The sequence below is a fragment of the Choloepus didactylus genome, chromosome 8, assembly GCF_015220235.1.
Source record: "Choloepus didactylus isolate mChoDid1 chromosome 8, mChoDid1.pri, whole genome shotgun sequence".
Taxonomy (NCBI): Eukaryota; Metazoa; Chordata; class Mammalia; order Pilosa; family Megalonychidae; genus Choloepus; species Choloepus didactylus.
The window spans coordinates 41,470,043-41,487,360 of record NC_051314.1 but is presented as its reverse complement, the minus strand read 5'-3'; the positions used below and the strand labels follow the sequence as shown (position 1 = coordinate 41,487,360).

The window sequence follows — 17,318 nt, the reverse complement described above, 5'->3', positions numbered from 1 at the left end:
TTATATATACTAATTCGATTTCCAAAACAGCTGAGAAATACCACCTGCAATCACCTAGGTTCCAGCCAAAGGCCACGATTTATAAATGCACAATCTTTGGTATTTGGAATGTTCTTCCCAGCATTGCCATTTACTGAACATCTAAGTCATCTTTCAAGCCCAAAGCAAATGGTACTTCCCTTGTGACACCTGCCTGCTATACCCAATGTTGTGACCTCTACTCTTCCGAATGCCATCAGCACACCCCTTGTACCAACAAGATGTAAAAAGAGATTTACCACTAAGATGTCATTGCTTGTAAAATACATTCTAATTTCAGATATTAGAAAGTAAAACAACAGAAATGATGAAATATACCAATTAGGTTATTCTTATAAGAAGTTAGTCAGAGATTGGGGAGTATAAATGAGACTGATGTTGGGTCTTACAGAAATTTGCATGCAAGAAAGGAGGGAGCATTTCAGTGTTTCAGGAGAGAATCATTTTTAAAATCTTAGGTTTAAACTTCAAGAGGTCCTTAAGTAAGGACTTCTAGAACTTTAGCCCTTTGAGCTCTATACCAAACCAGGTCTCCTAAACTCTATCCTGTTAGATACTACAGTGCTATAAAATAATAAAAATAATAATATGTATTAAGATTTCTTTTGTCAGGTGTGATGCTAAAGCACTCATCTCAGATCATCTAAAGTCAGCCCTGTGAGATAGATCCTGTCATTGTTACCATTTCAAACATAAAGTGAAGCCCACAGAAGTTTACCAAGCTATTAAGTGAGAGATTCAGGATTTGATCTCCAGTGCCTCACTCTTACTCTCTAGGGGTACACTGCATATGCTTGAAATCCAAAGCACTGTCAGGCCCATATCCTGAAGTGGGTGATAACCAATTATCAAATGACTTGGAGGAGCCAAAAGTGTTCTTCTTCTTGTGACATATGGGGTGATTGCAGTATAATTCCATTAAATAGTCTAAGTATAAGGGTCCATTACAGACAATTTTCCATTTAAAGGTAAATAAACATTTGTAACCAAATAAGAAGGTTGTGAGGACTTCATTCATTTAAGAAATAAAGATATGTTTGTTTTTACATCATTGTGCAAAGAAATTTTTTTTATATTAAGTGACAACATTTAAGTCAATGCTTATTTCAGCATTGCAGTATTTTCTGTGTTCACCTTTAGAAAGATTTTTAAACTCATTTATAAATTAAAACTATACAAATAAAGATGCCACCATATTCCCCCACCCCCAAATAGCATAGGTTTTAGATAAGAGCACTAAAAAACAATCTCACTGAATATGTGGTTACCTTAGATGAATGTTCATCCATGCACTCTACAAGGTCATCCACTATTTTCACCAGTTTGTCTATGATAGAATAGTTACTCAAGCCTTCAGAGATATCTGAAAACTTGTCCAGAAGCTCAGTCAAGCTGACTGTCAATTGTTGCACCATCACACTTATCCAACAATGAGTAGGCTGCAAGAAATGGAAAGAAAGGAAGATAAAACCATTTATTTTAAGTACAGTAAACTCAGAGAACCCTCTAAAGCCATCGGTGTTTCAGTCATCTGCAGCTGTATAAAGAATTTCTTTATATCAGACCAGGTCAATTCTTATGTTTTGTTTCACTCAGATCTAATATCCTGATAAAAATCAGAGGAAAGCATTTATAGTAGTGACTTTGCTATTAAAATTAAGAGTTTAGGATACCTGGTTTAGGAGACCTGGTTTGGTATAGAGCTCAAAGAGCCAAGGTTCTAGAAGTCCTTACTTAAGGACCTCTTGAAGTTTAAACCTAAGGTTTTAAGCATCATTCTGTCCAGAAACACTGAAATATGCTACCCCCCTTAACTAAAATTAAGACAAGGCAGAACTCTTACTTTTTACAAGGAATCTAATTCTATTTAAGAATATTTATTGTTTACTCATTGTGTTCTCAAAAGAGCTTTAGACACTGAGGTAATTACAAATGCAATGATAGGAGAGAGTTCTAGCCCTCAAGAAACTTCCAGTTTTTTGGGGGACTGGAATGTAACATGAAACAACTGAATAATAGCAGCTTATGTTTCTGGGGTTATTGACAGATTTCAAGGCTTCTTCATAGATCGATTCATGTGGTATTTAAAAAAACAAAACAAAACCAAACAAAATATAGCCCTGACAGGAATGTGGTCTGAGAGAGGAGAAGTAGTTTTGCCTAGTGTCAGGACCGGTAACAAAATTTGCAGGACCCAGTGCAAAATGAAAATGTAGGTTCCCTTTGTTCAAAAACAATTAAGAATTTCAAGACAGTCAGAGCAGAGCATTAAACTAAGCATGGGACCCTTCTAAGCAAGGAGTGGGCCCTCTGTCACTGCAGAAGTCACACGCCCACGAAGTAGGTCCTGCCCCATGGTTACACACTCAAGCTGTATTGACAGGCAAAACTTGAGTTCTGTTGAGGCTGAGAGACTCCAGGCAACTACTTAAATTCTCTGAACCTCACTTTGCTTGTCTATAGCATGGAAATAATGGAACCTTCCACATGGTGTGGTTGTGATGAGATAATGTAGGTAATTTGAATATAAGTTGCATGAGGGCAGCTATAGTCTTAGTAACTGATGCCATGTAAAATGACTCAAGCCACCAAGCTTTATTTCTCTACTTATCTGCAGAGTACTCACTGGGGGAAGGTCAAGTCATTTATTTATTCTAAATTATATAAGTGAGCCATTTTATACTCACTTAACAGAGCCATTTTAATTAACGCAAAAGAGCTAAAAAGATAGGTAAGCGCCAATTCCTGGAAGCATTAAGCATCATTCAAAACTTTTAGGATTGTTGGCTTCGGCTTGAGATAAGTAGGATAAACACATCCTCAAATGGGAATTAGTTCAAATGTGTATCTGGGCCATTTCAACTCATCAAAACCAAGTTCTCAAGACATTGTGTTTCTGAAGTACATTCAGAATGGATTCCTTTGTTTTGTTAAATCAACACTTATCTCAAGCACATGTACATTCAAATTTCTATCATCAACAGGTCACTTTCAAAACTGTCAGTCTTTCCTCTGGTGTTGAATTGCTCTGCAAGTTTCCCTCCATTTAAGTAGTGATAATTCCCTTTAAAAATAATCAGCTCTATCAGGAAGGGACAGATTTCCTAGGATATGGGACATATTACATACTGTAAATACAGTTTGAATAGAAGTTATATGGTAGAATAGCCTTCACCAATTCATTCCTTCAGTTGTAATTGTGAAAATACTTTGGTGGCAAGAAGATTCTCCATAGTAATCTTGTCAAATTCTTTTCTTGCTTCACTTTATGAAAATGTTTCTCTATCCTTCATTTGGATCTTCTCACATATAAGAACCAAAATCAAATTCCCTTATTTTGAACTAAAGCACTACTTTTGTTCCTGTGCTTTGCCATTGATGAATGGGTTCCTTCATTTTTGTTGCTTTCTTTGTAATTAAAGTAGGAGAGTTTTCTGTTTTTTTGTTTATTTGTTTCTTATTTTTAATCTGGGGAACTTGGGGGTACTTACAACCACTTCTTTCTCTCTCTTTTTCAACTTAACTCTATGTTTACATTCTGTATTCTAGGTTTTATATAGCTGTAACAATCAACAGCCCCTCATTTTCACATACCTAAATCAACAGTCAGAGAAATCAACATTTTCCAGTAAAACTTTTCATCCCTCAAACTTGTGATTTCTTCTAGTTAAACCATGAAAACCCCACAATCTAATCCTATCCCAGTATCTGCCTAAATTTTAAAATCACAAACAGTTGATAGTTGGTATGATAAACTTCTTGGCCACACTGCAGAAATATCATGTTTCCAAACATTTTACAATCTCATTTTATTCAATTTTCATTCTTGCTTTTGTCAAAATTCCCTTGGGAAAGGATGAATAATCAATTCAAAAATTCTAAATTCTATCGTTTCATTGATTTGTTTAACGTTAATATGTTAGCTTTTTAAGATTCTTCAATTTATTAAAGATAAAACTGAGGTAAACAAATAATGTTAAATGCCAGACAGTTTTTACCTGCTTGCCTGCAAGACAGGAAACCAGTTTTGACTAAAACATCAAGCAGTTTCGTATTTTCTTTTTCATTAAATGGTCAATGATTTGCAAGGAGAACAAAACACAATAAACGAAGTATTTCATTTGTGAGATGATATTACGTTTTTCTGCTTTTAAACTCTCCCAAGATTATAATTATAAAATGGATGATTAAAGGTTGTGAAATTCACAAACGTAATTTTTTTTCCTTTGCTTTAAAAAAAAGGCATTATTATCACTATTTCTTATCTTTCAGAGACCATTTAAAACTTAAATAGTTCTATATAAATATTAACTCAAAACATTCATTAGAAGAATGTAAAATATAAGTAAAGTTCTCTCCTTTGCTAGCAGAAGAATGTGAAGGATTAGAGAAGTTGACAGTATCACACAGGATGTCAAAGAGGAGATATGAAGAACAGTTTTCAACTTCTCAAAGTATTTTATTCACCCATCACACACAGTTTATAAAAGAGGAAAGATAGTCCCTGCTTTGAAAAGGAAAACTTACCTGGAATGTCCTTAACTCCAGACTCTTTGATTTGCTAGCATCTGTGTTACATTTTCTACGTTAATAATAGAAGCTCTAGGTAAGAAAACTGGAACAGCATATTCTCTTTTTCTATATATTTATAACATGTATCATTCTAGAATGCTAACTGAATCGATGCTATTGAACCAAATGTCCTGACCTGCTAGCAGGCCACTGCCCCTAAAGACTTGGTTAAAAACTGTGAACTTCCATAGGGATCTTAACGTGCTTGCAGCAGCAAATTATTTAACCAAATGATTATTTAACCAAATGATTAAATAAAAGATTTAATGAAAAACTAATATAATTTACATATATGAAACACAACTAGGAATATGACTGCTTCTAAAGATAAACAATGAAAATATCCATGCACATTCAAGCACCAAACATACATTATGAACCCCAGCAGATGTGTCATATACTCTCTGTAATTCCAGAACTGGTAACTGAGACACTGGCTGAAATGAACTGTGTGCTTTAAAAACATCCTGGGGACTTGCTACATCTGGCACCTTCACCTCCTGCTTCATTCAAGAAACTGTTCTCGTTTACTAGTTGAAACAGTATGGCCCATTACTCTGCATGGGATGGATTAAAATGAGTAAGCACAAGCTTTATGGAGTCAGAAGTTGACATGGATAAAGCCTACTATATTTTTTCACTGATGTACTTTGCTCTACTTTCTTCTTAGTAGCTATTCCTACAGATACCTAAGTGCTTCCTTGCTGGGCCTAAGATTAGTCTCCACATGGTCAGAGAATGAGCCCTCTACAAAAGAGTTAGAGTAAAATATCAAGTAGAGAGTCTGAGGGAGAAAAACCCTGGCTCAAAAATTCTGAGGCCTCTCAGGAATATTCACAAGTATTCACTGAGGCTTCTAATCTAACTGATCTGATTACCAGCATTACCACCCAGTTGGTTGTTTTTCTTTTAATGTGTTAAACCTCAGTCTTGCCAGAATTAGAGGTCTGAATGTCTAGGGCACAAAAAATTCCTTTCTTTCTTCTTGTGCTTTCGGCATCTACGTCCTGACTGAACAATCAAAAGAATCCAGAGTCATGTCATGTCATTAGAATCACAATATTTTGGATTTGGTCCAGTCCTACCAATTTTATAAATGGGAAAACCAGGTCCTCAAAAAGTGAAGTGGTATGTCCAAGATTACACAGCAAATTTAAAACAGAAACAGGTTTAGAATCCAAGGATTCCAAATCACTGTCCAGTTCTTTTATCAGTAAGTTTAGGGAAAACACATAGGACTGAAATTTTTCTCCACTGCATTCACCATGACTCATCTGTTCTCACATCTGGACCCTGACACACTGCCCTTTAGAGATCTCTTAGGAATAGAAATGTCTCTTTCTGTCTCATTTCAACTAATTCAGAGTGATAGTGATGAGAGCAAAAGTCTCTGAGTAATCGAGTAATCATGACAACCAAGTAGGAAATGCCAATTGCCATTAGTGAACTTTACCATTCCTCTGGATTTTACCTTTATTGCCAGAAGGCTCAACACGCTCCTGCTAAGTTCCATGGGCAGGCAAATTTAAAACATTCCTATAAAAGCACTTTGCAAAATACAACATTGTGTGCTCACATTACTAATATAGTAATTAAATTAAAAACCACCTTAACTCCCCTTTGGATAAGCTGGGGTTTGTAATGATTTATTTTAGTTCTCTTCCACAACAATTAATTTGGGTCCTCAGGGTTCACTTTAGACTTCTAACTTTGCATTTTATTGTTTGGCTTAAAGTGATGTAGAAACCACGATCTGATTAGGATGGTGACCAACACAAACACTATAAATATGTGTTATTTCCCAGGGCAGGACTATAAATGGCTACTGACCCAGACACAAAATAGCACAGTGAAAAAGAGACAGCATGGGGAGGCCAGGGCAGCAGTGATGAACTAGAGGCCCAGTTTCTAGTCTCACCTCTGTCAATTCACTTTGCAGTTTTGGGCAAATCAATCTATTCAGGGATCCAGTTTCTCTGTCTGTAAAATAAAGGTGTCTTTCTAATCTCTACTGTCCAATATGGGAGCCACTAGCCACACATGGCTACTGATCACTAGAAATGTGGCTAGTGCAATTTAAGGACCAAAATTTCAATTTTTCTTAACTTTAATTTGTTTAGATTTAAAAATCAGTACTTGAGTCAGTTATTGGAAAACTTTTAAGTATGGCTGGAATAACTCAGGTATATGAATCTATATTTTCAGCTATAAGTTTAGGAAAATCTAAATATAGAGTAAATATTTCCAATGAAAATTTAATGTCTGAACTGGGCTGTATAGATGTAAAATACATCCAGGATTTTGAATAAAATGAAAAAATGTCAAATATTTCATTAATAACTTTAAACTGATTATAAGTTAAAATAATGTTTTGGTTACATTGGATCGAATATATTTCATACCTAATTTCATCTGTTCCTTTTTAACTTGTAGCTACTGGAAAATTTTAAATTACTGATGTGGCTTCCATTATATTTCTATCAGCCTATTCTAGACATTTGAAAAGTGGCTTAACATAATCACTTATTATAAAGATGAGCCCAGTACTGTTGTTTGAGTATACAAAACAACTTCTTAAAATAGTATTTAATATAGTATATCATACACTTAACACTTTACACTTATTCCTTTTAAATAAATTCTTCCTTATTATATAGGAGGGACTATTATATGAGAACTTAGTGTGTCTACTGGACAGACCTCTTATAGTAGAAAACTATAATAACAATGATGACATTTGACAATTATATTATATGCATTTCATGCCTTGGTTGTCACATCTTAATTACTTCTCCCAACAGTACTTTGAGGCAAATACATAACATAAAATAGTAAAGAGTTATGCAAGTAATGCATGCTCATGTAGCCAAAATGAATATGTTATAGAAAAATTCAGAGATAACTAAATGGTAAGGTCCACAGAGCAGGTCCCACGTTGGTGTTGTTAACTATTATGGCCCCAGTACGAAGCAAAATGCCCAGACGGAGTAGGTGTGGTGTCAAATTTTCACTTACCAAATGATAGAGGAGAGAGAAAATGTGGTCTGGAACAGTGACCTTGTGTGAGAGAGAAATCTTTAGATCACCTTTGAAGAGATGCCTAGTAAGACACTCTCAGCCTCCAAATATTTCACTACTCTTTGAGTAGAATTTGTATGAATGAATGGTAGAGGAAAGGGCTTCCCTAGCAAGAGGAAAGCAGCACTGAGGAAAGCCTTGGAAATGAGAATAATCATGGTGATTTTAGGAGACGGTGATGCATCTGGCTGAGGTGGTAAGTTTGTGTTGGGAAAGAATGGGTATTAAGATAAAATGAGTGGGACGGGGCAAGATTATAGAGAATCATGAACCAATCACATTCAGTAATTTGACTTTCAGCTTTAAGTAGCTGGGAACAGTGAGAAGATTCTTGAATATAGAAATTACTCAATAAAAGTAGTGTAACAGGAAGTTCAAAGGAACCATGATTCTTCATAATTGCATAATACAACTCTTATAAAATGCACACATACATAAAAGAAGACAATAATGTTGAGGCTCAGACACTGTTTGACAAGTTATAGGCACACACTCAATTGTAGTGACCCCGTGAACTATATTCAGTTCAAATCTGTGCCTCAGTGAGATTACAAATGATTGCCTGCCCAGGACCTTTCCTCCTTCCTTCCTTCACTTTCTTTCCATGAATATTTAAGTGCCTACCATGCATTAGGCACTATAAGGCAAAGCAAAAAGAATGCAGCCCCTTAGTTTCTGTCCTCATGAAGTTTATAGACTAATGGAATATTATCAATTAAATTATCCCACAGACAAATGTAGAACTGCTACTCTAAGAAGTGCTATAAAAAGAGTGTCTAGTAGGAGGACTTGACTTCATCAAGGTGGTGAGATAAGCTTCCTTAAGGAAGTGAAATTGAAATTTAAAAGAATCAGGAGTTACCTACATAAAGGGACTGACCAGCATTCCAGGGAGATGGAAAGGCACGTGTGAGGCAACAGTGGCATCAGGGAACAAGAGAGAATGAGGCACTGAAAAAGAATTTGGAAAGGTGCCAGACCATGAGAATCTTATAGGCTCTGTTTCTCATTTCCCAAAAGCAATGGGAAGACATTCAAAGCCTATCAACAAGAAGGGGTAAAACGATGGGATGTATTTGTTAACAAAACAAACCAACAAAACAAAACAACACTCTTTCTACTTAAGAAGAGCCAAAACCTCAAATGAGAAATCCTGGATGGCAAGGAAGATTGAGAAGAGACCAGAGGAGGCAGTACCAGGCAAAAGCTGGTAGCCACGACTGCGAAGTGAAATTACGCGTACCTGAGAAAGAGTGCTGGAGGGGGAAAAAATACTGGGAGGCTTATTGTTAGAGTAACATTACATATCATCAATGACTTCTCCATTTAGCCCTGCCTTTAAAAAATCATGTAATTAAAAGCTGATGAAGAGGGAACTTCTGTGGAAGACGGCAGAGTAAGGAGCTCCAGGACTCACTCTTTCTCTAAAACAGCTAGTAAACAGGCAGGAACTGTCTGAAACAACTGTTCTGGGGCTCTGGAGGCTAGAACACTGCACAGCATCTACTGAAGAGCGGGAGAAAGAAGCTGGTAAACTGCAGTCAAGAACAGTGAGTACCTCTCTCTGCGGCAAATGCTGGCACCCAATCCCCAATCTCCCAGCAGGCCTCTTCAGGATCCAGTCCCTGGCTAGCTGCTGCTGTCAGAAAAGGATGTAAAAATCCTCTTCTCCAAGAATGGGATGCTGGTGATGGGGGGTAGTGTGAGCACTGATCACCTTTTGATTAGTGAATTTAGATCTCTGGACAACAGCAGTGGCAGCCATTGTTTCAACCCCACCCCCAACAGGGGTGGAGGCAGTGGGGGTTTAAAGACACAGTGCATCCTTATGGCTGTGGGGAACAGTTTCCTGAAGATTGCCATCTGCTGGGCAGGCCAGGAAAGTGCAAATTTGGGGAGCTGTCCAAAAGGCTCTGGGCATCTTTCCTGATCCTCTCCCCAGGGTATGTTAGAGCCATTGGTGCCCTCTTTGTGGGTCCCTGGCCAAGTTTTTGCTGTGAAATGCTGACTTTGTAAAGTCCTCCATGGGGTAACCCTCCTCCCAGAATTTGCCCTCCAGACAAAAGCAACTAGAGACAACAAAAGGAGTGTTAAAAAAACTATGAAGGAAAAACAAAAACAATCAGAACAGAGCAAGATTCCCAGAGAAGGAAGAGAGGAAAGGAAGCTTTCTCCTGGGTGAAACAATTGCACAAGTAGAACAACCTTAAAAATCGTACTGCATATCCAGGGCAAGAATCAGATGAAGAAGAGCTGAAAAAATGTGATCAGTTAAACATGGGCTATCCTAGAGGACTAAAATAAGTTGAATCCTAAAAGAAATAGAAGACCTCAACAGACCAACTACAAGTAAAGAGACTGAATCAGTCATCAAAAATCTGCCAAGAAAGGAAAGCCCAGGACCAGATGGCTTCACAAGTGAATTCTACCAATCATTCCAAGAAGAATTAATATCAATCCTGCCATACTCTTCCAAACAATTGAAGAGGAGGATCACTACCTAACTCTGTTCATGCTAATACCAAAGCCAGATCAAGATACTATAAGAAAAGAAAATTACAGACCAATTTCTCTAATAGATGCAAAAATCCTCAACAAAATACTTGCAAATCGAACCCAACACCATATTAAAAGAATCACACACCATGGTCAAATAGGTTTTATCCCAAGTATACAAGGGTGGTTCAACACAAGAAAATCAATTAATGTAACACCCCACATTAACAAATCGAAAGGGGAAAACCACATGACCATCCCTATTGATGCAGAAAAGGCATTTGACAAAATCCAGCACCTTTTCTTGATAAAAACACTTAGAAAAATAGGAATAGAAGGAAACATCCTCAACATGATAAAGGGCATATATGAAAACCCACAGCTAATATCCTACTCAGTGGTTAAACTGAAAGCATTACCACTAAGATGTGGAACAAGACAAAGACACTCATCGTCACCACTGTTACTCAACATTGTCTTAGAAGTTCTAGCTAGAGCAGTTAGGCAAGAAAAAGAAATAAAAGACATTCAAGTTGGAAAGGAAAAAGTAAAACTTTCACTATTTGCAGATGACATGATCTTATATAGAGAAAGTCCTGAAAAATATACAACAAAGCTACTAGAGCTAATAAACGAGTTCAACAAAGGGGTAGGATACAAGATCAACATACAAAAATAAGAAGTGTTTCTATACACTAGTAATGGGCAATCGGAGGAGGAACTCAAGAAAAAATTCCATTTACAATAGCAACTGAAAGCATCAAATATCCAGGAATAAATTTAACCAAGGATGTAAAGGACTTATATGCAGAAAATTATAAAACATTGCTAAAAGAAATCAAAGAACACCTAAATAAATGGAAGGGCATGAATTGGAAGACTAAATATTGTTAAGATGTCAATCCTACCCAAATTGATTTACAGATTCAACACAATCCCAATCAAAATTCCAACAGCCTACTTTCTAGAAATGGAAAAGCCAATGATCAAATTTATTTGGAAGGGGGAGGAGCCCTGAATAGACAGAAACATCTTGAAAAGGAAGAATGAAGTTGGAGGACTCACACTTCCCACTTTAAAGCATAATACAAAGCTACTGTGGTCAAAACAACAGAGTACTGGCATAAAGATACATATATTAATCAACAGAATTGAATTGAGGGTTCAGAAATAGAACCTCACAACTATAGCCAATTGATATTTGACAAGGTTGCCAAATCTACTCAATTGAGAAATAACAGTCTCTTCAACAAATGGTGTTGGGTGAACTGGATATCCATATGCAAAAGAATGAAAGAGGATCCCTATCCTATCTCACACCATACACAATAATTAATTCAGAATGGACCAAAGATCTCAATATAAGAACCAGGATCATAAAACTGCTAGAAGAAAACATAGAGAAGCATCTTTAAGAACTTGTGGTAGGCAATGGTTTCTTAGACTTTACACACAAAGCACAAGTAACAAAAAGAAAGATAGATAAACATGACCTTCCCAACATTAAAAACTTTTGTACATCAGAGGACTTTGTCAAGAAAGTGAAAAGTCAATGTACTCAACAGGAGTAAATATTTGGAAACCATATATCTGATAAGGTTTTAATATCCAAAATATACAAGGAAATCCCACAATTCAACAATAAAAAGACAAATAACCCAATTAGAAAATGGACAAACATCACTAACTATTAGGGAAATGCAAATCAAAACCACAATGAGATATCATTTCACACCCACTAGAATGGCCACTATTTAAAAAACAGAAAACTACAAGTGTTAGAGAGGAAGTGGAGAAATAGGAACACTAATTCATTGTTAGTAGGAATATAAAATGGTGTAGCCACTGTGGAAGACAGTCTGGTCGTTCCTCAGGAAGCTAAGTATAGAATTGCCATATGACCCAGCAATCCCACTACTAGGTATATACACAGAAGAACTGAAAACAGGAACTTGAACAGACATTTGCACAATGAGATGCATAGAGGCATTATTCACAATTGCCAAAAGGTGGAAGCAAGTCATGTGTCCATCGAATTGATGAGCAGATAAACAAAATGTGTTATGTACATACAATGGAATATTATTCAGCTGTAAAAAGGAATGAAGTCCTGCTGCATGCAACAAAATGGATGCACCCTGAGGACATTATTTTGAGTGAAATAAGCCAGACACAAAAGGACAAAAATATTGTATGATCTCACTGTTATTAACTAATAAGCAAACTCATAGAGTTAGAATCCTGAATATAGGTTACCAGGCAATAGACTGGGATTAGAGAATGGGGAGTTGATGCTTCACTTATACAGAATTTTTATTTTGGCTGATGGTAAAGGTTTGGAAATGGATGGCAGTGATGGCAGCACATTATTGTGAGTGTAATGAATAGCACTGAACTATACAGGTGAAAGTAGTTACAAGAGGAAACTTTAGGATGTATATGTTACTAGAATAAAAATAAAAAGACAAAACATAGGCCTGTACAGTACAGAGAACCTTACTTTGGACATGATGGACTATAGTTAATAGTACAAGTATAAGAATGTTCTTTCATGGGTTATATAACAAATTTATGATGAGGTGGTAATAATAGAGTGGTATATGAGGAGAAACATACACCTAATGTAAATAATGGATGATAGAACTATTTTAATAATGTTTTATAATTTTTTATCAATTGTAACAAAGGTAGCTACTTTTAAAAATAAAGCAACTATTTTAAAAAGTGCTATCATCAATAGTAACAAACATTCCACAATATTACAAGGTGCTAGTGGTGGGATGGGTGTAAGGCAATTCTGTATCTTATCATGATTGTTTTGTAGACTCACAACTTCTCTAATAAAAATTAATAATAATAAAAAAAAACTGAGGATGACATCACAGTAGAGATTACTTCAGTTAAAAATCATCCATAGATGGATGTTAAGGGGTTGGGGGACTTTGATGAGGAGCAGAATATTTACATGGTCTTAAAGTGTCTTCCCAAGGACTGATATTAGTTGCTAGTGAGTAAATATATAGAAATAGCTGTTCATCTTAACATGGAGATCTAAACTAACAGAACCATGAAGGGAAGATGGATATTTTGTATCTCTGGATGAGATAACCTGAGAAGGACACATCATCACTTATGTAGAATTATGGCTGGAAATGCATTGCCTGAATTAAATATCAAACTCCCAAATAAGAAACACTCTATGGGGGGGGGACAGGGGCTGTATTATTAAAAAATTTTAATGTCAGTATCTCATTGCTGCTATAACAAGTTACCACAGAGTTATGGCTTAAAAAAATCCAAAATTGGTCTTACTAGGCTAAAAATCAAGGTGTCGTCAGGCTGTGTTTCTTTTGAAGGATCTTTCCTTACTTTTCCAGTTTCTGAGACATTGACAGCATTCCTTAAGCTTGTAGACCCTTCCTCCATGTTCAAAACCTATACATCTCCAATTCTCCCTCTCTGGCTCTGACACTCCTAGCTTCCTCTTATAAGGACACTTGTGATTACACTGGGCCTACCCAGATAATCCAGGATAAACTTCCATTCTTAAAATCCTTAAATTAATCACAGCTGCAAAGTAATTAGCTGCAAAGACCTTTTTGCCATCAAAGGTAACATATTTACAGGTTTGAGAGATTTTGATGGAATATCTTTGGGGAGCCATTATTGTGCCTTAGCCCACATGATATCTAAATGAAAACCGGGATCCTAGAATGGACCTTGTACAGAAGGAAAAGAAATGCAAAATCAACAACAAGGAAGGCATTTTGGGCCCTGTGGTGGATTGAATTGTGTGCCCCAGTTTGGACATGTTCTTGGTCTTGGTTCACATTATAGTGTGTGTGGATCATTGAAAATGTGATCTCTTCAAGCTGTTGCTTCATTTAAGGTGTGACCTAACTAAATCAGGTTGGGCTCTAATCTGGATTACCGGAGTCCTTTATAGGAGAGTGTAAGTGAGACAGAGAAAAGCCACAGGAACAGCTAAAAGCTGTCAACAGAACACAGAGGAGAACACAGAGGAGAACACAGAGGAGAAAGAAGACATCACCATGAGTATTGCCATGTGACAGGAAAGCCAAGGAACCCCAAAGACTGCTGGCTAGCCAGAAGATACCAACCCTGGGAAGAAGCAGGCCTCTGAAACCGTGAGCCAATAAATTCCTGTTGTTAAACCAACTCATTGTATGGTATTTGTTTTAACAGCTAGGAAACTAAAACAGGCCCTTTGATAAAACCAGGAAGATAGGCAATAAAGTATTTTAATTAGTAATAAATCTATTGATATTGACAATCATTATGTATCTATGTAAGAGAATCTCCTTTATTTAGGAAATATACACTGAAGCATTTAGGGATAAAGAGTCATGATGTTAAACATATTCTCAAGAAGCTCAGAAAAAAATAATGAAACACATCTGCACATACAGAAAGAAAGCAATTGATAAAGCAGATGAGGCAGAATACTAAAATTAGGTGAATGTGAATTAAAGGTTATATGGGTGGTCTCTGAATAATCTTGCAACTTTTCTGTCAACTTGAAATAATTTCTGAAGTTTTTTAAAAAGGTTGAATATATAATTTGCTTTCATTAAAAACTGATGAAGAATTTTTACTCAAATACTACAAGCAACTCATAGTTTATACAAAATTACAGATGTTAGCATGAATGCAGATGTGTGGCACAAATCTAGCAATTCAATTTTTGTTTTTTTTATAATAACATTACTAGTAAATGGAAAGGACCAGAAATGTTTAGGTATTTTTAAGGTTAGAAAGGTAAAAGGAATGCCTAAGTGTCTGGCAATATTGTAGTTTCTAAGAGTTTAAAATAGAATTGGTAATTATTGTTAGATGTAAATACTAATTGGTTAATCATACCCTATTGTAAGAGAGAATCTGCAAGGTAATTTTCTAAGAAGGCCCTTAAAAAGTAGTTTTCCTTTTTTGGGAGTATTTAGCTGATTTTTAAAACCAACTTAAAAAATAAAATGTGTTCTATTCTAGAAGCTTCTTTCTGCCCAGTGCCTAAGGCAGAAGTTTATTACCGACCCCCTCCCTGCACCCCCCAACCTGGCAATCTTTCTAGCACCCACCTTCACTTACTCCACCCTCTATTGTTTGAAGACAAATGATAAGGCAGCTGGGACTGGGACCACTGACAACTAATCAGGAGCAGGCGGGCCTCGGACTGGGAAAACTCCTCTGGTCTTGGCAGAAACTAACATTTTAAAACAAAGGGTAAGTAAGACCCCTGTATCTGCCCAAAGTCCCAGGCACGGGCTTGTTTTTCTTGCCAACTGTGGTGGCCAAGTTTTGAACTGTGTTCTCCAGTTGTGGCAGGATAGCATGCCAAGATCAAATAATAGTGGACTTTTCTCAATTATAGAACAAGTGACAAATATGTGGCACTGGGCGACTTTGTTTTTTCTTGTAAATTTGGCTTTTTCTATCACCAGCCAATACTGGAATCTCTAACTTAGCACAAACTATGATTATACCAGAACAAAATTATCTACTTAGTTATCTGTCAGCTTAACAAGTTGTTTTTTCAAAGAGCAGCATGATTTATTTGAGTCAGTTCGGGAATCGCTGGCCTAAAGGCTCAAACATTCAGAAGCAGGGGTAGGTCTTTATTACTTAAATGATTCTCTCAGAACATTTTTCCTCCCCAATGCAGTTTTTTAGATCCCCACATCCTGTGACCCAGGGTTAAGGGTCACATAACCTGCAGGTTTCTTTTGAAGGCTCTGTCACCATTGATAAATAACACTGAGCAAAATACTTGGGTGCTTGTAAACCTTAGGGTGTCATCTGTAAAGGAGGAATGGTAATAGCTATCCTACACACTTTCTGCACACTTTTATTCACCATCCAAGGAAATGAATATGTGAAATCATTTGGAAAATGGAAATGTTTTATATAAAGGCCAAATAACTTTTCCTGGTTATTAAGGAGGTTCTGAACATAAGGCCATTGCCTACTGTGTTTGTCTCCCAAAGTGCCTGGCAAAGTGTCTGTGCCATAGTTTTCCCTAAACAAATATTTGCTGACTTAACAATTGAATTATTAAATTAATTAGCTTTCAGGCTGCTAGAATTTTGCATTGTTTCCAGAGAACTCCCGCTAACTCAGTAGGATAGACGTTGACCTAGGCTTGAGGATAACTGGTTCAACATAAAGGTACATTCTGTAAGGAATTTTAATGCATGCTAAAAATGCTTACTAATGAAAAGAAATACAGCCTTTGCCATTCTCTTGAAATGATAGCCTTAATGTCTTTGAAAGGCATTTTAAGCAGAAGCCCAGAGTGATACATTATTTTAAATTGGTAATAAATTTGATAGCCTAATCCACAAATTACTGACAGTTTTGAAACAACTTGCAAAAGGTAGATGAGTAATAAGTATTTGGTAACTTATGGAAAGATATTAACTTGTAGGGCAAAGTTAATTCAAGGAAGAGGGTACAGTAGTTAAAAATAAATCAACACAGAGCAATATGATACATGTCAAAACCATGTTGAAAACATAGGCAAGTTGCAAAGTGGTATATGCAGTGTAATAGCATTAACATGAAATTTTTAAATATGTAAAAATATTATACATTATTTATGGATACATAGTTTGTAGTAAAAGCATAAAAGCATGCAGGGCTACTGTGTACCAGTTTGCTCCATACAATTGCAAAGGATGCTATCCTCACTCTAAGACTTGAAAGCATGCACTGGAATGGAAATTTCCAACTCAGAATAATAGTTCCCCTAAAATACAAAAGGGGGACTAATAGAGCTAGGGAAGGAGTATGCAAGAAGCTTTAGTTATATTTATAATATTTAATTATTTTAAAAATACATTTGAAGCAAATATTGAACAAATGGTAAGGTTTGGCAAGCTATGTGGTAGGTAAACAGGTATTACATTATCCTCTATGCTTGGACTATTTCTTAGCATATGAATTTTGACACTATGTAATGAGAAAAATCATAATTCTTGGTTTAAGTAATAAAGTAAGGTATAATCAAAACCACATGTTTTTAAAAGTTCCAAGAATCTATCACACTGATAATAAAAATTCAGAAATAAAATATTGTGTGCTCTCAAATTGTAAGACTCACATAATGAAAGGACATT

At 36.2% G+C, this 17,318-nt stretch overlaps 1 protein-coding gene across 2 annotated transcripts in view; it reads right to left on the bottom strand.

Annotated features, from left to right (window-relative positions):
• KITLG (KIT ligand) overlaps positions 1–17,318 on the bottom strand; it is a 92,774-nt gene that overhangs the window by 30,374 nt on the left and 45,082 nt on the right. For both annotated transcript variants that reach the window (XM_037846814.1, XM_037846813.1), the window contains exon 4: positions 1,308–1,478. In XM_037846814.1, the coding sequence (XP_037702742.1) occupies positions 1,308–1,478 (171 nt within the window). The remainder of the gene's footprint in view (positions 1–1,307; positions 1,479–17,318) is intronic.